Source organism: Bombina bombina, chromosome 2 (assembly GCF_027579735.1).
Source record: "Bombina bombina isolate aBomBom1 chromosome 2, aBomBom1.pri, whole genome shotgun sequence".
NCBI lineage: Eukaryota > Metazoa > Chordata > Amphibia > Anura > Bombinatoridae > Bombina > Bombina bombina.
Window position 1 is genome coordinate 734,308,523 of NC_069500.1, and position 23,994 is coordinate 734,332,516.

Genomic DNA, 23,994 nt, shown 5'->3' on the forward strand with positions numbered 1-23,994 from the left:
TATATCTTATATGCATGGTTAAAGGGACAGTGTACTGTAAAAATTGTTTTCCCATTAATGTGTTTGAAATTACTTGTTTTACCAGATGCATACCATGAAATGTATGGGAAATAGTTCCTTTATGTTTCATTTTATATAGGTAATAGCTTTTGTGCTAGTGGAAACCACAACCCATTAAGATGGGCTAAGCTTTCAGGGAGAGCAGACTTTGTTATCTTATCTTATTCTTTATACAAAATGGTATAGGTCTTCTTATATTATCTATGTATGTTTATACAAAAAAACAATACAGAGGAGAGCATTTGATAACTAACATGTTAGCCCCTTTCTCTCCCACCCCATAGGAAGTGTAATTTCTTCTGTAGCATTTTGTTTACTTAGTTTTCTATAGCCATTACTGGAGAACTGAAATTTTCAGTATAGGTGAGGATACAACTAGCAAAAGTAGATATTATTTAAAATGACAAAATGAAGATAAATGATCTATTTGTTAAAGGGACAGTCAAGTCCAAAAAAACTTTCATGATTTAAATAGGGCATGGCATTTTAAACAACGTACCAATTTACTTTTAGCACCAATTTTGCTTTGTTCTCTTGGTATTCATAGTTAAAAGCTAAAACTAGGAGGTTCATATGCTAATTTCTTAGACCTTGAAGACTGCCTCTAATCTAAATGCATTATGACCACTATAGAGCATTAGTTCATGTGTTTCATATAGATAACATTGAGCTCATGCACATGAAGTGACCTAAGAGTGAGCACTGATTGGCTAAAATGCAAGTCTGTCAAAAGAACTTAAATAAGGGGGCAGTCTGCAGAAGCTTAGATACAAGGTAATTACAGAGGTAAAAAGTGTATTATTATAACTGTGTTGGTTATTAAAAAACTGGGTAATGGGTAATAAAGGGATTATCTATATTTTTAAATAGCAAAATTGCTGGTGTTGACTGTCCCTTTAACACTGTCCAGCAGGTAAAATGGATAATTGGGAACACATTAAAAAGGGAGAAAATATTACAGTTCACTGTCCCTTTAAATATACAATAGATCATGATTATAGATCATTGTATAAATGATTACCCAGTAAATGTATAAAACAAGTAACAAAAATGCATGTACATGCACACAGACCAAGAAACATTTAAACTGGATAGTGAGCATAGTGCAGACAAAAATAAGCCATATGCAGGGAAGAAAATATTTATGTGTTGCAAACAGACAAGCGGAAGTAATGAGAGGGTTTATGAGACAATAAACACTGGTGGGCTGTGCTGTGGCCCATAGTCTTGAGCAAGCCAGCCACTATCTTGCTTCATGTTACTTTAAACATATTCTTTCTTCCTTAGATCTTTATATTAATTGCAGATTTTGCCTCTCAGGATTCTTTGGGTATAAAAATGTAACCAGAATACCAGCGGGAGCAAGACAGATTAAAGTGACTGATCAAAGCCGGAATTTTTTAGGTAATAGTGGCATAGACTTTTGTCTATCTGTTTATTACGTTACTAAATAATTTTGAAATGTAATAGGCCTATCAAGTTGTTTGTCTGTTGTGCTCAGGTTTTATGCTGGGATTATTGTGTTCCCCCTCTCACCTCTTTAACATTATCCTATTGCTTCTACACCTGTTTTTAATTAAAGTGACAGTAAAGTTTACTCTATGGGAAAACTAATTCTCCTCAAGGTGACATTTATACCTCTTATCCAATCTGCTTTGCAGCCTTATGGCACACACACAAAAATAGGGTGTTGCTTAATTATTTTTTTTTTCAAGCCATACTATAAAATTTTTTAAAGGGCCAGTAAAGTAAAAATTAGTGTTTCATGATTCAGATAAAGAATGCAATTTAAAAAAAAAAGAAAAAAAAGAAAAAAACTTTGCAATATACATCCATTATCAAAACGTACACAATATTTTTATATGCACATGTTCTGAGGCTCCATCTTCTACTGAGCATGTGCAAAAGTACATTGTATATACAGTACATATATGCATTTTGTGATTGGCTGATGGCTGTCATATGGTACAGTTGGAAATATTCTACTGCTCATAGGGGTAGATTTAACAAGTGCTGGGTGGACATGAGTCGCTGTAGCTGTTCCTAAATACCAGGAGTTTACTCCACAAGATGAAAGTAGCTGGTCTTTCAAAATAAATTATGGAGTCTGTGTAATAAATACTGCTGCAACTTTTATACCAACTTTACTATTCAGGTGTAAAAAGCTAATTTATTCTGTGCCACTTAGTGCAAGAGACAGCAGAATACAATAAATACAATTCAAATAAAGACCACATCTTCTAAAGCCTAGGTCTAGTGGAACAAGGAGAGATAAAGATGGGCTTGTAATTGAAATAGATTAGAAATCCATACAAAGACAGAAAGATAGAGAGAGGAAGAAAAATGGGAGAAAGGAGATAGAGGAGCCATGAAACATAACCAGGTTGTGCCACCATCTGACCCCTGTTGGTGTATGTATCAAAAAGACACTGGAAGCTTTTAAAGAAAACTGCATTAGGCTTTACTTGTACAGATGCATCAGCAATATATGGAACATACCAAAGGACTTGTAAAACAATAGTCTGCATACACAGAGGAGGAAAAACACAATAGAGATTAAAGAACAACTTCCTTCCTGTATAAAAGAATGAACAAGATCACATACATAAACAATCAGTAATCTAAACTGAACAGCGCCATCTACAGCATCAATGTTGTTCATACATGTGGTATAGTACATGCTGTTGTATTTCCCAACACCCCTTCTCAACGGCATGTACATAATTATACTACGTTCAGTTTCTTTTGAAGAAAACAATGCCGTTCCTTTAGCAACGGTTTTGTGAGTGCGTCTGCAGTCATCTCTTCTGATGAGCAGTATTGAATGTCAATAATACCTTGTTCTTGCATGTCCCTGAGTAAATGATATTTTACATCAATGTGCTTGGTTCGAGGATTCACTCTTTCTGATTGTGTCAACTTTATACACCCTTGGTTGTCTTCAAGAATTGGTATGGGTTTAGACACATCCAGTCCCATGTCTTGAAAAAGTTGACAAATCCAAATTGCTTCTTGACATGCATGTGCTGCTGCTATATATTCTGCTTCCGTTGAAGAGAGTGCAACAGTCGCTTGTTTTCGACTGGACCAACTTATTGTTCCTTCTCCATACTGGAAGATGTAACCACTTATAGATTTGCGGTCAGTCGTATCTCCGGCCCAATCAGCATCAACATATCCAATTAGTTTTGGGTTTGATGTTGCTGGCAGTCACAGCTTCATCCGAATTGTTCCTTTTAGGTACTGTATCACCCTCTTTACTGCATTCCAGTCGCGTTGACATGGTGTCGCAACTTTTCTACAGAGTATACCTATTGCTGCGGCAATGTCTGGTCTTGTCACGGTGGCAATGTATAGCAATTTTCCAATTGCCCTGCGGTAATTGTCATTATTGGGTAACAAGTTTTCTATTCCGTTGTTTTTCAGGTAATCTGGTTCCATAGGTGTTTTCACCTCTTTTGCATCTTGCATGTGAAACTGCTCTAATATTTCTGTAATTTTCTGACTTTGGTTGAGAAGATAGCTTCCATCATCTTCCCTTTCTATTTGGATTCCTAAATAATAAGTGATGTTCCCTAGTTCTTTAATCTCAAAGTTCTGTTTTAATATATGAACTATTTGGTCACAGTCCCCTTCTTGTTCAAAACAAGTTATGATGTCATCAATATAAATTAGGATGTATATCCATTTGTTTTCTTGATGCCTTGAATATAGACATGGATCTGCTTTGCTTCTTGAGAATCCATGTTTCATGAGTACTTCATTCACTTTTTCATTCCACATTCTCGCAGCTTGCTTTAGTCCATAAATGCTCTTTTGAAGTTTGCATACAAGGTTCTGTTCCCTCTCAAATCCAGGTGGCTGTTCCATGTAGAGATCCTCCTTTATGTCTCCATATAGGAAAGCAGTTTTGACGTCCAGGTGCCTCACTTGCATTCCCTTTCCGGCTGCAATGCTAAGGAGCGCTCTGATGGTGGAGTGTTTTACAACTGGAGCAAAAGTTTCATCATAATCTTCTCCAAATTTCCAAAATCTTGCCTTGTATCTGTGGATATTTCCTTCTGCATCGTATTTTACTTTAAAAGTCCATTTGCTTCCTATAGCTTTGCGACCGGGGGGGAGCTTAGTGAGTGTCCAGGTTTTATTTTCCTGAAGTGATTTTATTTCTTCTTCGGCTGCTTTTCTCCATTGGTTGGCTTCCCTTTTTGGCAATTTTTCTATATCTTCCCAGGATGTTGGTTCGAGTGTTTCATGTGTCTTAGCGATGTATGAAAGCTTGTGGGGTGGTATACCTTTTGTCACCCGAGTCGATTTTCTGATTTCTGGTTGTTCAGTGGGTTCTATTGGTTTGTGAGTAGCTGTTTTTTCTATTGTGAGCTCCACTTCTTGCTCTGTCTCCTGTATAGCTTCACTTTGGTCAGCATCTCTTGCTGATTCAGTGGAGGGGTTCTCTTCATGGCTTTCAAGGGACATTTTTTCTGATGTTTGACTTTCATCGAAATAAACACTGCGCTTATTGTGATCTTGTTGGTCTTTGGATGAAGAATTCTATAGCCTTTACTTTGTTCACTGTAGCCCATAAGAATGCCTTCTATGGCTGTGTTCTCTAATTTGGAGCGTTTCTCACTTGGAACATAGGCATATGCTTTGCATCCAAACACTCTAATATGCCCCATACTAGGTTTTTATCCATTCCACATTTCATATGGGGTGCTCTCAATAGTTTTTGATGGTAGCCTGTTCTGTAAGTATGTTGCAGTCATTATTGCTTCACCCCAGTACTGGTTAGGTAAATTGGCGTCTGAAAGCATGCATCTTGCCATTTCTATGAGGGTGCGATTTTTCCTTTCTGCAACACCATTTTGCTCAGGAGTGTATGGTACAGTTGTTTGGTGTATAATGCCTTGTCTCTTCATGTATGACTCCACTTCCTTACTCATATATTCCCCTCCTTTGTCGGTACGTAATGTTCCTGGTTTCCGTTGAAATTTATTGCTGAATGTAGCTATAAATTCTTGAAGTTTCTCTGATGTCTCACTTTTGTGCTTCATCAGATATGTTGTTGTGTACCTGGAATAATCGTCAATGAAAGTCAGTAAATATCTGTTCCCGCCGGGTGTGGGGGTTTTCATTGGTCCACACACATCACTGTGTATGAGTTCCATGGGGTGAGTGGTTTTTCTTTGACTGGCTTGTGGAAGTGGGGTACGTGTGGCCTTTGCTTTGATACAACATGTGCACTTCATGAGCATGTCACAAGGCAAAATTATCATGTCTTCTGATAAACCTTCCTTTGCAAGTTCCTTTATGGCCTCTGGGTTTCGATGCCCTAATCGCCTGTGCCACAGGTGGATACATTTGTTGTGTGGATTATGAATGGCTGTTTTGGCTTGCTTCCTTTCAGTGATAAGTTTGTACAGGTGTTCGTTCAATCTTCCTTTTGCTAGGATTTGTTTCCTGTTTCGAATTGTGCATTCATTGCCTTGGAACTGAACTGTGAGTCCATTGTTAGCAAGAGTTTTCACTGATAGGAGGCTTCCTTCTAAACTTGGGACGTACAGAACATTCTTTACTAGGATGCTTTGCTTACCTCCTGATGGTGTGATGCAAGTCAGGAAACCTTGACCATTACCTTCAGCTGTAATACTTTTCCCATTTGCTAGGAAGACTTTATCTTTAGTATTGAAATCAATTTCTGTGAAGAATGTCTCGTCACTTGTCATGTGACTAGTTGCCCCTGAGTCAATGCACCATCCGTGTGGTGTACTATTCTGAGTCACTTTAAAACTGCCGCTCCATGATGCAGCTGCAGTTTGCTTTGTGGCTTCCTTAGCTCTCTCTCTTGTAGGTGGTTCTAACCTTCGCTGCTCAGCTTTCCAGATTGAGCAGTTCTTTTTCAGGTGACCGACCTTTTTGCAGCGAAAACACATTCTGGTTTCTTTGTTTTGTTTTGTGCCTTCTTGTGCCTTCAGAGCTACCTCTGATCTCTCATTTTCTTCACTATGCATGTTTTCCTTTCTTCTATTATATTTATCAATTAGTTTTCCCTTAGCATATTCTAGTGTTAGTTCTTGTTCAGGTCTGGTTTCTAGAGCATTGATAAGGGCACTATATGACTCTGGAAGGCTGCATAGTAACAATGCTACTATATGATTGTCTTTAATTTCTTCTCCAATTGCACATAGCTGTTCCACCATCTCTAGCATAGCATTCACATGTTCACACATTTCCTGGCCTTTTTCCAGCCTCATCTTATATAGTTTGCGCAGCAAATATAATTTACTATTTAAGTTTGAACGCTCATGCAGTTTTTGTAGTGCAGTCCACATACCTTTAGCTGTGTTTTCTTTTCTTATGTGAATGAGTTGATCATCCTCCACTAACAGGCTTATAACTGCTTTTGCTTGCCTGTTTTTCTTGTCCCATTCCCCTGGATTATCAGTGGGTCTGTTTGTATCCAGCACCTCCCATAAATCATCTTTGGATAACAGCATTTCAAGCTTAAACTTCCACAGCTGGTAGTTGGTATTGTTTAGCTTCGCTATTGCATATTTCACATCTGAACCACTTGCCATCTTTCAGTAATTTGGATGCAGCTCTTGTTTCCTCACACAGTATTTGCTTGGATCATAGATGCAACACTTACTGACTTGTAGTTTTTTTTTTTCAGTGTCTGGGCCCATAACCTGTTGGTGTATGTATCAAAAAGACACTGGAAGCTTTTAAAGAAAACTGCATTAGGCTTTACTTGTACAGATGCATCAGCAATATATGGAACATACCAAAGGACTTGTAAAACTATAGTCTGCATACACAGAGGAGGAAAAACACAATAGAGATTAAAGAACAACTTCCTTCCTGTATAAAAGAATGAACAAGATCACAGACATAAACAATCAGTAATCTAAACTGAACAGCGCCATCTACAGCATCAATGTTGTTCATACATGTGGTATAGTACATGCTGTTGTATTTCCCAACAACCCCAGCATTGCTTCTATACTTTTTATTTCAAATTAAATCGTGAACCACTTACTATCAGAGGCAGGCACCAAAAGGGAGGAGCCAGGCAATGTCAGGGGTGGATAGGATAAAGGGGCATTACATTCACAGCACAGGAGATAAGATAATCATATACCACAGGCTTTTCATCTGTGTTCCTGGTCAATAAATCTATGCTAACAAAAATCACAGCTTTAAATTACTCTAAAACATTAAGGGCTAGATTAAGAGTGGAGTGCAATCATTTGCGCCATAGCGATAAGGGGTATATTGCGAGGGTTTGTGCTCATTGGGCTTATTGCTCGTATTACAAGTTGAAAGTAAACGCGATTGCGCAATTTCAAAACTCTGGTTAACTTTTTGGCAAAATTTAAAAATTGTGCAAAACACTAGAAAGTACAGTTACACGTATAATAACACTGTCTAATAAAAACATTGTTAAAAAATATTGCACACAAAAGTTATAAGGGCTAAATGATATGAGATCTCGGGTGTTAGAGAAAAAAAAAGGCAGGCAAAGAGCTTTAACATAGAGATACATGCATATGCATCTCTAAATATCTATATGTTTGCATTTATATATATGTGTGTACATATGTGTATTTATAAGTGTATATATGTATTTACAGACATACAAACACATAAATATATATGTACACACATTTAGACATATATACGAGTTAATTAGAGCCTTTTTTGCATAACTAACAGTGTTGTAGAAATATAAGTAGTCAGCATGCTCTAGCCAGCGTGCTGAACCAAAAATGGTCTGGCTCCTAAGCTTACATTTCTGCTTTTTCAAATAAATATAGCAAGAGAACAAAGACAAATTGATAATAGGAGTAAATTAGAAAGTTGCTTAAAATTGCATGCTCTGTCTGAATCACAAAAGAAGAAAATTGAGTTTAGTGTCCCTTTAAAGGGACATTAAAAGTAAAAATTAAAAATTTCGGGATTTAGACAGATCATGTAATTTTAAACAACTTTCCAATTTACTTCTATTATAAAAATTGCTTTAAATTAAGGTATGCTCATAAGCGCTCAGGAGCATGCACATGTCTTTAGTACTCTATGGCAGCAGTGTTTTCATCAAATTATAATATTGCTACAAACAAACAATGTTGAAAAACACTGCTGCCACAGAGTATATAAGACATGTGCACGCTCCTGAACGCTTATGAGCCTATCTTAATTTATTCTTCAACAAAGGATACCAATAGAACAAACAATTTTGATAATAAAAGTAAAATAACAAGTTGTTTAGAATCAAATGCATTGTTTATTTCATGAAAGTTTAATTTTGACTTTACTATCCCTTTAAAAAGTATAATAAACATCTTGCTGTAATATACCACAATATTCCAACTTACAATTCATATATTACTCTCTTCTGCAGCTCATTGGTTAACTTATTTACTCTTAATGGGACATGAAACCTAATTTTTTTTCTTTCATGATTCAGAGAAAGCATGCAATTTAAACACATTTCCAATTGACTTCTCTAATCTGCTTCATTCTCTTTGTATCCTTTGTTGAAAAGCACACATAGGCTAAGGCTCTTGTAATTGGCTCACGTAATGTGTTTAGTTAGCTCCCAGTAGTGGATTGCTCCTCCTTCAAAGGATACCAAGAGAATGAAGCTAATTTGAGAAGATAAGTAAATTAGAAAGTTCTTTAAAATGTTAATTTTCATGTCCCTTTAAGTATTCAGTTAGTTAGGGCATAGTCATGCATATACACACCCTTACTTCTCTATATAATAAAAATAATCCTTCTGATATCCAGTTAAAAAGATAAAACATTAGGGTGCCATGTTATATCTCTCAGCCTTAATGAATGCAAACAGGCATTATGTGATCAATGGGGACTGGTCGATATCCTGGCCTGGAGTGTACAAGGTGGCAGGAACATTGGTGAATTACAGCCGTACTGCAGACAACCATGAAGTCATAGAAGCAGCTGGCCCAACAAAGGAAGATATCTATATACTGGTAAGGGAAATCTCTGCCTATCACAGCTTTTGTTTTCATCTTCCTAATTAGCTGTCCCTTTTTAATGGTCGCTATTCTGGTTACTAAGGCCTAGATTTGGAGTTTGGCGGTAAAAGGGCTGTTAACGCTCCGCGGGCTTTTTTCTGGCCGCACCATAAATTTAACTCTGGTATCGAGAGTTCAAACAAATGCTGCGTTAGGCTCCAAAAAAGGAGCGTAGAGCATTTTTTCCGCAAATGCAACTCTCGATACCAGAGTTGCTTACGGACGCGGCCAGCCTCAAAAACGTGCTCGTGCACGATTCTCCCATAGGAAACAATGGGACTGTTTGAGCTGAAAAAAAACCTAACACCTGCAAAAAAGCAGCGTTCAGCTCCTAACGCAGCCCCATTGTTTCCTATGGGGAAACACTTCCTACGTCTGCACCTAACACTCTAACATGTACCCCGAGTCTAAACACCCCTAACCTTACACTTATTAACCCCTATTCTGCCGCCCCCGCTATCGCTGACCCCTGCATATTTTTTTTAACCCCTAATCTGCCGCTCCGTAAACCGCCGCAACCTACGTTATCCCTATGTACCCCTAATCTGCTGCCCTAACATCGCCGACCCCTATATTATATTTATTAACCCCTAATCTGCCCCCCTCAACGTCGCCGACACCTGCCTACACTTATTAACCCCTAATCTGCCGAGCGGACCTGAGCGCTACTATAATAAAGTTATTAACCCCTAATCCGCCTCACTAACCCTATCATAAATAGTATTAACCCCTAATCTGCCCTCCCTAACATCGCCGACACCTACCTTCAATTATTAACCCCTAATCTGCCGAGCGGACCTCACCGCTATTCTAATAAATGTATTAACCCCTAAAGCTAAGTCTAACCCTAACACTAACACCCCCCTAACTTAAATATAATTTACATCTAACGAAATAAATTAACACTTATTAAATAACTTATTCCTATTTAAAGCTAAATACTTACCTGTAAAATAAATCCTAATATAGCTACAATATAAATTATAATTATATTATAGCTATTTTAGGATTAATATTTATTTTACAGGCAACTTTGTAATTATTTTAACCAGGTACAATAGCTATTAAATAGTTAAGAACTATTTAATAGTTACCTAGTTAAAATAATAACAAATTTACCTGTAAAATAAATCCTAACCTAAGATATAATTAAACCTAACACTACCCTATCAATAAATTAATAAAATAAACTACCTACAATTACCTACAATTAACCTAACACTACACTATCAATAAATTAATTAAACACAATTCCTACAAATAAATACAATTAAATAAACTAGCTAAAGTACAAAAAATAAAAAAGAACTAAGTTACAAAAAATAAAAAAATATTTACAAACATAAGAAAAATATTACAACAATTTTAAACTAATTACACCTACTCTAAGCCCCCTAATAAAATAACAAAGCCACCCAAAATAAAAAATTCCCTACCCTATTCTAAATTAAAAAAGTTACAAGCTCTTTTACCTTACCAGCCCTGAACAGGGCCCTTTGCGGGGCATGCCCCAAGAATTTCAGCTGTTTTGCCTGTAAAAAAAAACATACCATACCCCCCCCCCAACATTACAACCCACCACCCACATACCCCTAATCTAACCCAAACCCCCCTTAAAGAAACCTAACACTAAGCCCCTGAAGATCTTCCTACCTTGTCTTCACCATCCAGGTATCACCGATCCGTCCTGGCTCCAACATCTTCATCCAACCCAAGCGGGGGTTGGCGATCCATCATCCGGTGGCTGAAGAGGTCCAGAAGAGGGTCCAAAGTCTTCCTCCTATCCGGCAAGAAGAGGACATCCGGACCGGCAAACATCTTCTCCAAGCGGCATCTTCGATCTTCTTCCATCCGGTGCGGAGCGGGTCCATCTTGAAGCAGGCGACGCGGATCCATCCTCTTCTTCCGTTGTCTCCCGACGAATGACGGTTCCTTTAAGGGACGTCATCCAAGATGGCGTCCCTCGAATTCCGATTGGCTGATAGGATTCTATCAGCCAATCGGAATTAAGGTAGGAATTTTCTGATTGGCTGATGGAATCAGCCAATCAGAATCAAGTTCAATCCGATTGGCTGATCCAATCAGCCAATCAGATTGAGCTCGCATTCTATTGGCTGATCGGAACAGCCAATAGAATGCGAGCTCAATCTGATTGGCTGATTGGATCAGCCAATCGGATTGAACTTGATTCTGATTGGCTGATTCCATCAGCCAATCAGAAAATTCCTACCTTAATTCCGATTGGCTGATAGAATCCTATCAGCCAATCGGAATTCGAGGGACGCCATCTTGGATGACGTCCCTTAAAGGAACAGTCATTCGTCGTTCAGTCGTCGGTCCGGATGGATGTTCCTCGCTGGAGGTCTTCAGGATCCTGCCGCTTCGCTCCGGATGGAAGACCATAGAAGATGCCGCCTGGATGATGACTTCAATCGGATGGAAGATCCTCTTCTGCCCCGCTTGGATGAAGACTTTGACCGGATCATGGACCTCTTCAGCCCCCCGCTTGGGCTTGGATCAGGACATCGGAGGAGCTCTTCAGGACGGATCGGTGAACCTGGATGGTGAAGACAAGGTAGGAAGATCTTCAGGGGCTTAGTGTTAGGTTTATTTAAGGGGGGTTTGGGTTAGATTAGGGGTATGTGGGTGGTGGGTTGTAATGTTGGGGGGGGGGGGTATTGTATTTATTCTTTTACAGGCAAAAGAGCTGAAATTCTTGGGGCATGCCCCGCAAAGGGCCCTGTTCAGGGCCGGTAAGGTAAAAGAGCTTGTAACTTTTTTAATTTAGAATAGGGTAGGGAATTTTTTATTTTGGGGGGCTTTGTTATTTTATTAGGGGGCTTAGAGTAGGTGTAATTAGTTTAAAATTGTTGTAATATTTTTCTTATGTTTGTAAATATTTTTTTATTTTTTGTAACTTAGTTCTTTTTTATTTTTTGTACTTTAGCTAGTTTATTTAATTGTATTTATTTGTAGGAATTGTGTTTAATTAATTTATTGATAGTGTAGTGTTAGGTTAATTGTAGGTAATTGTAGGTAGTTTATTTAATTAATTTAATGATAGTATAGTGTTAGGTTTAATTATATCTTAGGTTAGGATTTATTTTACAGGTAAATTTGTTATTATTTTAACTAGGTAACTATTAAATAGTTCTTAACTATTTAATAGCTATTGTACCTGGTTAAAATAATTACAAAGTTGCCTGTAAAATAAATATTAATCCTAAAATAGCTATAATATAATTATAATTTATATTGTAGCTATATTAGGATTTATTTTACAGGTAAGTATTTAGCTTTAAATAGGAATCATTTATTTAATAAGAGTTAATTTATTTCGTTAGATGTAAATTATATTTAAGTTAGGGGGGTGTTAGTGTTAGGGTTAGACTTAGCTTTAGGGGTTAATCCATTTATTAAAATAGCGGTGAGCTCCGGTCGTCAGATTAGGGGTTAATAATTGAAGTTAGGTGTCGGCGATGTTAGGGAGGGCAGATTAGGGGGTTAATACTATTTATTATAGGGTTAGTGAGGCGGGTTAGGGGTTAATAACTTTATTATAGTAGCGCTCAGGTCCGCTCGGCAGATTAGGGGTTAATAAGTGTAGGCAGGTGTCGGCGACGTTGAGGGGGGCAGATTAGGGGTTAATAAATATAATATAGGGGTCGGCGGTGTTAGGGGTAGCAGATTAGGGGTACATAGGGATAACGTAGGTGGCGGCGCTTTGCGGTCGGAAGATTAGGGGTTAATTATTTTAAGTAGCTGGCGGCGACGTTGTGGGGGGCAGGTTAGGGGTTAATAAATGTAATACAGGGGTCGGCGGGGTTAGGGGCAGCAGATTAGGGGTACATAAGTATAACGTAGGTGGCGGTCGGCAGATTAGGGGTTAAAAAATTTTAATCGAGTGGCGGCAATGTGGGGGGAGCTCGGTTTAGGGGTACATAGGTAGTTTATGGGTGTTAGTGTACTTTAGGGTACAGTAGTTAAGAGCTTTATGAACCGGCGTTAGCCAGAAAGCTCTTAACTCCAGCTATTTTCAGGCGGCTGGAGTTTTGTCGTTAGAGCTCTAACGCTCACTTCAGAAACGACTCTAAATACCAGCGTTAGGAAGATCCCATTGAAAAGATAGGATACGCAAATGGCGTAGGGGGATCTGCGGTATGGAAAAGTCGCGGCTGAAAAGTGAGCGTTAGACCCTTTAATCACTGACTCCAAATACCAGCGGGCGGCCAAAACCAGCGTTAGGAGCCTCTAACGCTGGTTTTGACGGCTACCGCCGAACTCCAAATCTAGGCCTAAGTGTCCCCAAAGTGTAGGAGGTATTGTAAAGGAGGTTCTGACAGTGAAGGGATATAGCAGCACTGAATGGCAAGTAATTGGGGGAGGAGGATAAAGAAACGAGTATGACTGGGTATGAGAGACTTGGTGCCCGATTCTCTTAAAGGGACAGTCAACACCAGAATTGTTGTTGCTTTAAAAGATAGATAATCCCTTATTTACCAATTCCTCAGTTTTGCATAACCAACACAGATATAATTATACACATTTTACCTCTGTAATTACCTTGTATCTAAGCCTCAGCAGACTGCCCCCTTATTTCAGTTCTTTTGACAGACTTGCTGTTTAGCCAATCAGAGCTGTCTCCATGGTAAATTCACGTGCATGAGCCCAATGTTATCTATATGAAACACGTGAACTAATGCCCTCTAGTGGTGAAAAACTGTCAAAATGCATTTAGATTAGAGGCGGCCTTCAAGGTCTAAGAAATTAGCATATTAACCTTCTAGGTTTAGCTTTCAACTAAGAATACCAAGAGAACAAAGCAAAATTTGTGATAAAAGTAAAATGGAAAGTTGTTTAAAATTACATGCCCTATTTGAAACATGAAAGTTTTTTTTGGACTTGACTGTCCCTTTAAGTTCTCTGGCGAGATTCTGTAAGATGCCTTGTCAGTATTATGAAGCCACTCTGGAATTGTTTTAAAGACAATTGTTTTAACCTTGGGATCTGTTTAATTAAAGGGACACTGAACCCAAATTTTTTCTTTTGTAATTCAGAAAGAGCATGCAATTTTAAGCAACTTTCTAATTTGCTCCTATTATCATTTTTCTTCATTCTCTTGCTATCTTTATTTGAAAAAGAAGGCATCTAAGCTTTTTTTGGTTTCAGTACTCTGGACAGCACTTTTTTATTGGTGGATGAATTTATCCACCAATCAGCAAGGACAACCCAGGTTGTTCACCAAAAATGGGCCGGCATCTAAACTCACATTTGTGCATTTCAAATAAAGATACCAAGAGAATGAAGAAAATTTGATAATAGGAGTAAATTAGAAAGTTGCTTAAAATTTCATGCTCAATCTGAATCATGAAAGAAAAAATGTGGGTACAGTGTCCCTTTAAGGGGAGTTCACTAATATGCTGTATGTGAAGAGACACATTACAAGATAATGCTCAGTAAAATAAGCTGATGATTTCTCACCATGCAGGAGAGATTTGGAGCATCGTGCCCTTAGAAATTAAAATAATATATTTAAAGGAAGAAAAAAAAAATGTCATAGGTGCCTTTTATTCTTCAAATAAACCAGTATGGTTACATGTCTATTATACCTCTACCCCACTTAACCAACTGAAGGCAAGTTGTGCAGATATTTGTGAGATGGTTCTTGAGGAGCGTGCAAGATGAAACTCCCATGTGCGCAGCAAAGCTGATAAGTTTATAATATGACTAGGAAGGATGATAAGGGAGGAGCAGGCAGATGCCGTTCCTGTGTTATTATAAACCTAAATAAGCTTTTGTTTTTGTTCTTTTTCTGATTCTGGCCAGGTTCTCTTTCAAGAACAGAACCCAGGTATTAAATATGAGTTTTGGATGCCTAAGGATATCTACTATCAAATCCAGGGGGATTCCCAGGCACTGGTGCTACAGCTGCCTAATGATATGAATCAGGACCCTTTGGTACATAAAACTCTTTCCACTACACAAAGTGCCAATATGCGACCAGTACAACCGAATAAGACCCCTTCTGCTTCTTCAAGTACAGGTGAATAAAGTTTTAGGGGCCGATTTATCAAGCTCCGTATGGATCTTGATGCCCCTGCTTCCGTGCGAGCCTTCAGGCTCGCCGGAAACAGAAGTTATGAAGCAGCGGTCTAAAGACCGTTGCTCCATAACTTGTCTGCCTGCTCTGAGGCCGCGGACAGAAATCAACCCGATTGAATACGATTGGGTTGATTGACACCGCCAAATCTGCAGGGGGCAGCATTGCACCAGCAGTTCACAAGAACTGCTGGTGCAATGATAATGCAGACAGCGTATGCTGTAAGGGTGTTGTCCCCAGGCTCGAGCTTGTGGGTGCTCTTACTGGGTTGCGGCGCGCCAAACACCTTCCTGTTTATCTGATGCATTGAGCTGAGCTCAATTTGCCAGCTGCTTGGGATGCTTGACCATTCTCTTTGCTGGGGTTATTTTACTTAGGCCCCCGGGTTTAGTTATAGTTAAATTTCTGCTGGTTTACCAATGAGTTAAGCTAGTTAAGGTTAAGCTAGTTAGTCAACACCTCAGGGCAATAGGACATTTAATCCCTTATGTAGTGTGTGACAGATTTACTATGAACCTTTGAAGCAGCCTATATTTATAAATATAGTAAAATCCAGAATGTTTGGAGTCTATGTTATGTTAATGAATACCAAACAATTGCAGGCAAACCATGTTTATACCACTGACACATGAACTGTAGGGTATATCCTTCCACAGCAGAAGAGTCCATTGACAGAAGGCCTATTAGCAGCAGTTAACACTCCCTGATTAGATCTCGTTACACCACTGCACTGCAGAGTATAGATGGGAATGAATGCTCAAACTGACTGATTTCTTTTTCTTTTTTGAAGCACGTTGTGGAAAGTGCAAAAACCTCAGAGGCAAGTCCCAGAGGATAAAACATTACTGTCAGAGTGACTTTGGTAAGATTACATCATAGCATGCAGATTTTCCCAAGACCTTAACCTAGTTTTTTTTTTTTTTTTTTTTACATATTACTTCAAAAAAAGCTTTATTACACTCAATTGTAAGGGCAAATATACAATGTAAACAGCAATGGTGTCACAGAGGAAACAAATCCTCAACCCCCACTATATGGAAAACATTTTTAATATTTTTTTCTATATAAGAAGAAGTTTAAATTTATGTTAACATAAGGAATAGATGTAAAGGTAGGACACCTGTTTTAATGACTACAAATCCCGCTGTAAAACATATTGAAGGTATGCCATTCTTATTGTTTATATTCAGTACTCCGTGCCATGGTATTGGGAAAGAGGTTACTTGGACACGAGACTCGATATGATATCCTGGTGAAGCACGCCTATAAAAACAAGTTCCCTATTGTGCACCGTGAATATATCTGGGTATCCAACATATGTGACTGTCCCCAACTCCTAGAACAACAGGAATATCTTATAATGGCTTCGAGACATGTGAACTATGAACATACTCTGAACAGGATCCTGCTGTCTGCTGAAAGCTACGTCAGACCCTGGTCCCCAAGAGAGGACCAGCAGCTGCAGCATGTGAAAAAACGTTGTACAACTTCTCCCTGAGGCCTCCCCAAGATATGTTTTCTAACAAATTTCCAGCTGGATGGGGGCAGTAACTGGGATAAAGGATTTTTTTAAGACTAAATAACAAATGTTGGTGGATGAAGCTGCATGAAGAATCCTCACAGACACCTGGACAATCAGAGAGGGCTAAAGACCAGATATATGTAGTTGATTTCTGCACATTACAGAGCTGTAGGATAATACTTGCAGATACTAGTAGGTGATATGGGAAATTATAGCTCAGGTTAGGTAACAGGGATTATGCTCTGAACAGAGTGACTAATTGTGGGAACTAGGAAGAGTGAATAATTTGGATGTTAGAGCTATTTTACTGTCAGTGAACAGTGAAGATTGAGTGTTTGATTTGAAGATTAAAACAGTGAGTTACAGTATGGGTGATCTGAAGTTAAAACTAAAAAGGACATTAAAGTACTTTTTTACATTTGCATTAAAAATGAGTTACTGTATTGTAAAAAATTTGCATAAAATTACATTTTTAAAAGCATTTAAACCATTGTTTTATTTTACAATTTGGAATCCAGGGACATACCAACTGAAAGCCTCTACTGAATGTTGTTTATCTTATCTTCTTTGCTATGACCAATTAGGGACAGATATAAATGAGCTCAAAGCTTTAAATTACATGAAATGTGTGGAGGGCAGAATTAGAGGGACATTAAATTGCTGTACACAACTACAAAAGAATAGTAACTATCAGGGCCGTCTTTAACACAGGGCAAAAGGGGCAGCTGCCCAGGGCCCAGTCTTTGTTGAGGGGCCCATGAGTCCTAAAAAAAAATAAAAAAATTTTTGGTTCATGCCAGACTGCTGATGTAATGTGACATGGGGGGCACACAGAGTCAGTTCTAATACTGCCACAGTCAAACGTTCTCTGCTTATATTTATTTGTGGGAAACTATGACAGACCGTGCCGGTGTCATGTGACATGCCAAGCTAGTGCCATGTGCTGCTTTAGATGTGCACTCCAGCACTGAATGCTAAGCCCTAACTCAGCATCCAGCCAGTCCCACTGCATCAGAAAAGGTCCTGCTGGGGTTACCACTGTTACCAGGTAACTGCTTTGGTGGTGAGCATTGTTTCTGGGTAGGGCTGACTGTAGGTGCATGCAGTCATCTGTTCTGCTCTCTTCAGTCTTGAGGCTGTGTGACTCATCTCACACTGCATAAATGCAGCCTTGTACAGACAGCATCCAGTCTGCTGGTCCCCTTAGCCCCGCTCTTTTTACTGTGGCCCTAAGATCAACTAACTGAAGTTTGTAGAAAGGTGTCAGTGGGAAGAATAAGTGAGTGCATACACGCCCCTCCCCCATGCAGCATAGTCTAGTGCAGGGTGAGAGGGAACTTGTTCCTAGCAAAGAAGTGACATGTGCTGCTGTGGCTGATGTATAGTGGCATGCTGATACTTCACACATTAAGTTAAGGTTTATTTTTATAGGTTTTTTTCTCTCTGTCTCAGATTTTACAGCTTCCAATAGTAGTTCTGCTGTTCGAGTCAGTACCCTGCTCTTCCTGCTTTCCCAGCCTCTTTCAGTGGGTGTCCTAGCCTAACCTCACCAACAATGCTAAACTGGGAGCTTCTAAGTAAGTTTTTAAAAGGTTTTATACTGGATTTTTATATCAGCACCTGTGTATATTATTCATTATAGTAGTGTCTTTGACATGCAGTTATATGAAAATTGGTGTATACTGTCCCTTTAACCCCTTAAGTGCTAACGACAGCTCAGAGTTTCCCACTATGGTGCTCTCTCCCACCCTGAGGGAGATCTCGGGGCTCCTACCACGGCAATCAGGCCTGCATAGTTACAGGCATCGCCGGGGCTTCATGTTTTGCGTGGTGACGTCACCGTGCAACTTTATTAAAAATTTACAATACAAAGTATAGGGAAAGGGGGCATGCTGCTTAGACGCCTGTATCTTGGGCATCTAAGCAGCTACAGACCCCAAAGACCCACCGTTGGAAAGTTAAATGCCTAACTTTTCCAACGGTGTAAATCTTGGGGATCTGGAAAAAAAAATACAAAAGTTAAAAAAAATAAAAAATAAAAAATTAAATAATAAAAAAACAAACTTAAATCACCTTAGCACCCAGGTGGGAAAGTGCTCAAAGGGTTAAGCTCCAAGATGGCAGCATCCAGTATGAAGAGGCAGAGCTTCAGTATCTGGCACCTTTAAGTTATTAAAACAGGAAAACAGATTTGATAAGAGCTGCAGGAACAGGATGAAAAGCAATAAAATAGTGAGTAGTTACTTTTCTTTTGTAGTTGTGCACAGCAGTTTTTTGTCCCTTTACACTTTAAAGGGATATAAAACCCAATTAGTTACTTTCATGATTCAAATAGGGCATGTAATTTAAAACAACTTTCCAATTTACTTCTATTAACTCATTTGTTTTGTTCTCCTTGTATCCTTTGTTGAAAAGAATACCTAGGTAGGCTCAGGAGCTGCTTATTGGTGTCTGCACATATATACAACATATTATTGGCTTATGTGTTCAGCTATCTCCCAGTAGGGCATTGCTGTTTTTTCAACAAGTGATACCAATAAAATTAAGCAAATTAGAAAGTTGTTAAAATTGTTATGTTATGTCTGAATTACAGTATGTTCTGCCTGATGACCATCATTTAAAAGGAGAGATAACATTTGTGGATGATAACTTGATTCTAACATTATGGAGTCGGAGTGGGCATACTGCAGAGCTAGAAAGGGTATCATGTGATGACTACTTTTTACACAATGATAAAGTTATATAGCTTATATACGTTGTAAATTATTAGTTGAGAATACAAATGATTCTTATTAGATTTTCTAGTAACAAACAGAGATTATATGTATTGGAATAATGCTCACCAGGGGCCAACACTGTTCTAGCAAATGAAGAGAGCTTTTTTATTTGCAGCTACTTATGTATTTGATCTGATTAAAAGAGTAGTGTGTTATTATGTAAGCATGGGGTAGATGGGAGACTAAAACGTATACACTGAGAGGTTACACAGGGGTCTGCAAGACAGGGCCAAAAATTATTTGCACCAGCTGCTTAAAAATAACAGACCCTGCACAGATGCCATGCTACACCTTATTAAACACATTATTACTAAGCAGATGTTCACATCTGGAGTTGCAGAAATCCTACTTATAAGTGAACATACAAGCACTGGTTCCCAGCTGTCCTCACACTACTAGTTGATAATACCACTGTATGCATGGCAGGTATCATAAGCACTGATAGGAGCTTTCTTCTGCTGTGCCCTCATTCTTATTATCTCTCTGTTATAGGAACATAAACATCCCAAGCTTTAGCTGTACCATGAGGTATATGAACTAAACAAGCTCTTTTTTTCAAATATAAAAAAAAAAATCTGAATAAATTGTATTTTCCCAATACAAAACCATTTATACTGCTTCATCACTGAGATTTACTGTGTATATGCAACAAAAAAAAAAACAACTGTTAATATGATGTGTTTTAGGGGCCAAACTACAGAGTCTTCACTGATACCGGGCCTATCATTTTAGGGGGCCCGATGTTGCTCAAGGTTGATCAGATTTTAGAGCAGATTGTTTACGGGGCTGCAGTTTTTCTAATCACCACTAGAGGTTGCTAAACATGTGGTGACTGAAAAACAACCAGGAATAACAGCTTTGCACAGAAAGCTATCAGTTTGCTGTGGTAAGTTTTCCTTAGTGCTGTAGCGTTTGCTTGGCTGTGCTCCAACTTCCTCTTGTGTATGTGTGTATGTGTGTGTTAATGTCTATGTGTGCTTTGGAAGGGGTCCTATTCAAATGTGGGGGTCCTGCCACAGATTTTACCCCTGGGACCCAGTGAGTACTAGTTACGCCTCTGATGTATTTTATTAAAAACATTTGTGTTCACAGACTAACTAATGAAATACACCTTAAAGGGATAGTAAACACAAATTTTTTTCTTTAATGATTCAGACAGAACATGCAATTTTATTTTGAAAGAATTTTATTGATTTTTTTTTTTTATAACAAGTTTAGGTATGTACAGTCAGGTCAATCAGTGACAGTTAATAAGGTTCCAATAGTGTCCATCATTTACATTTGATAGGCCAAAACCCATATATGTTAAGATAAAATAACAAGAAAGAGGCGCCAATGGTGCAGATCAAAAGGTATTTCAAAATATCAAACTTATGTGAACACTAGGTACTCACAATAGGAGGAGGCACTCAGTTGTGCCGGTAGACGCAGGCTGGGTTTTAACAGCAATCCAGCTGGCTGTGGAAGGCAGCAAAAGGTGGCAGCTCTCTATCAGCATCCGATGGAAGAAGATCTAAAAATGTAAGCAAGGATAGAGGCGCCTATGGTGCAGGTAAATGGTGGTACAATGAGTGCTAATAGCCCACTCTAACACAATGTACTCACATTTATTGAAGGCACTCACTTGTGCCTATAGAGGCAGGCTGGATTTTAGCAGCAATCCAGCTGGCTGTAACCGGGTGGAAAGGCTGGTTCGTGGGTGTCAGAGTGCAGGAACTCTATAGTAGCATAGCAAGGTGGTACCAAAATAACACTGAGAGTGGATGTATAATAAAAAATGGATTTATTTAAAACATATTAAAAAAGTTATTCCACTCATCACAGTGTTAAAAACAGCTGGTACATCAGGAATACATGCGACGCGTTTCTCAGTTACAACTGTTTCATCAGGCATGTTTTTAATCACAAATTTTCACTCCTTAAATAGGGCTATGCTACTCTAAGACACCCACATCCCTCCCCCAACAATTAGCAAGCCATAAACCAATCAATGTCCCTCAAACAAGTATGGGTCAGCCCCTATGTTTCTGTAATGATAAAAATACTACGATAAGAGTACAATGACTTGTGATATGACTGAATACCTGGCTGCTTCTTTGAATTTGTATATGTATATGTAACTATTTCGGCATATGATCATAAAATGCTGACCGATATTTGATAACGAAAATTCGTCAAATCTATGTTTTGATTGGGCGTCCTAGCCGTCACTCAAAGTGTGTTAGTAAACACCTGTGCTTAGTGCTTATGATTCGTCCATATGACTGTCAATCAAAGTTATTCGTCAGTTATTACTAGTGTGTGGGGCTACCAATAGAAAAGCTAATAGCAGGCGTGCCCCTGATCTTTACTGACGTCGGTGTTGACCTACAGTAAACGCCCACCGAGGGAGTGTATTAGTTGCTACACTATGATAGGATGTTCCATGGTGATTGTAAACAATGTATCCCATTGGTCCCAATACCGGATACAATATTGAGGCGAGGATCATTATTGGTCACTTAAAAAAAATAATAATAAACACCATGCTCTATTATGCCGGACCCCGAGTAGTGTCAGTTTGAAAAGGAGCTATCATTCCATAGAATGTAGTCAATGCGGGATATGTATACAAATGTGTGAATATGAACATAATGTGAATAAAATAATAATGTAAGTGAAGGGTTTCAAAGTTATAATTAGAGGCAAAACCAAACAAAAAGAGAAATTAGACACGCTTAAAAAGGGAATATATAACCTTTCCTCACATATTCTGTCTAATGATGAGATAAGGGTTCTGGGTAGGGGATTATCCTTTTGCCCGCCCAATACACACAACTTGTTCCATCTTTTTGTTGACCTCAACAAATACACGAGGAAATTAGCATTACAAAGATATTTTGCCTTAAAGTCACTTAGGAAAAATAACATAGAGGGCACACCTATACTTCTAGACAATTTACCCAATAGAAATACTTCCCTTATTATATACTGTGAACCTGAACAGCTTACTGAGGAACTCTTTGACTCTGTCATACACACCTCACTTGCACCCACTTCGACATTCAATCCGCCTAAAGAGGACGTGTCATACATAGATTTATTTCAACAATTAGTATTAGATGATTGGGAGACCATCCCCAATCATATTAGTAGCAACAAAAGAATCTGGCCAAATGAGGAAAAAGCCCTCAGACGTCTGACGGGTGACAAAAATATTGTCATCCGTCAGGCTGATAAGGGTGGGGCATTGGTTATCCAAAATTATTCTGATTACACTGGAGAAGCGGAACGTATAATTCATGATACTAATTATTACAGGAAACTAGCCCAGGATCCCACATCAATATTTTCGAAAAAACTGGTTCAAATTTTGGAAGATGGTAGTAAAATGGGCATCCTAAGCAAGAAAGAAAAAAGATACTTGCTTCCTGACCATCCTAGTGTGCCCTATTACTACCATCTCCCAAAGTTACATAAAGATGCCCTCAAACCACCGGGGCGACCCATTATATCGGGCATCAACAGTATAACCGATAGGCTAAGTGAATATGTAGATACGTTCTTGCAAAAATATGTCCAACATCTACCCTCGTTCATTAAAGATACTACAGATTTGTTACAAAAACTTACAAATGTACAATATAAAAACAATTATATATGGCTGTCCTGCGATGTAGGAGCCCTATACTCTAATATATCACATGAATGGGGGCTAAGAACTACCTCGATTTTTTTGAAAAGGGACATATACATGCCTGACAAACAAAAAGAATATCTCATTACTTTGATAGACTTCATACTTAAACACAACTACTTCCAATTTTTAGACCAGTTTTTTCTGCAGATTAAGGGAACGGCCATGGGCACCAGATTTGCCCCCAGCTGTGCTAACCTCTTTATGGGGATCTTTGAGGAAACTTACATCTACAATACAAAGTGGAGGGGCAATCTGGTGTTCTATGGCCGTTATATAGATGATCTACTATTCATCTTTGAGGGCTCCACCTGTGAAGCACAAGAATTTGTTGATTCCCTAAATAATAACAATATGGGTATAGACCTCTCATCTAACATACAGATACAAACAATTGAATTTTTAGATTTATTGTTAACATGGGGACCCAACGGTACAGTATGTACCTCCACCTTTTTCAAGTCAGTTGACTGTAATAATTTTTTGCATTACTCCAGCAATCATTACAACAACTGGAAGACCAACATCCCTTATAGCCAATTTTGCCGCATTAGGCGCAATTGTAGTTCTACTAACATGTATGATGAACAGTCTTGTATATTGAAGGACAGGTTTAGGGAAAAAGGCTATCCGAAGGGCCTAGTAGAATATGGCTATAACAGAGCAAGATCATTAGACAGAAGTTCATTGTTATCCTGTAAGATCAAAAAAGGGACGGAAAATACAAGCCATCAGGGACAACCTTTATTTGTCACACAATATAATTCCAACTTTAAGGCAGTCAATAGAATTATAAAAAAACATTGGCATATCTTGCTCAG

At 38.5% G+C, this 23,994-nt stretch overlaps 1 protein-coding gene across 2 annotated transcripts in view; it reads left to right on the forward strand.

Annotated features, from left to right (window-relative positions):
* The window catches only part of ADAMTSL5 (ADAMTS like 5), a 78,077-nt gene extending 58,799 nt beyond the window's left edge, over nucleotides 1-19,278 (forward strand). For both annotated transcript variants that reach the window (XM_053702772.1, XM_053702773.1), the window contains 5 exons: nucleotides 1,381-1,464; nucleotides 8,890-9,053; nucleotides 14,925-15,141; nucleotides 15,989-16,060; nucleotides 16,389-19,278. In XM_053702772.1, the coding sequence (XP_053558747.1) occupies nucleotides 1,381-1,464; nucleotides 8,890-9,053; nucleotides 14,925-15,141; nucleotides 15,989-16,060; nucleotides 16,389-16,696 (845 nt within the window). In that variant the 3' untranslated portion in view covers nucleotides 16,697-19,278. The remainder of the gene's footprint in view (nucleotides 1-1,380; nucleotides 1,465-8,889; nucleotides 9,054-14,924; nucleotides 15,142-15,988; nucleotides 16,061-16,388) is intronic.
* The last annotated feature ends 4,716 nt before the right edge of the window (nucleotides 19,279-23,994 follow it).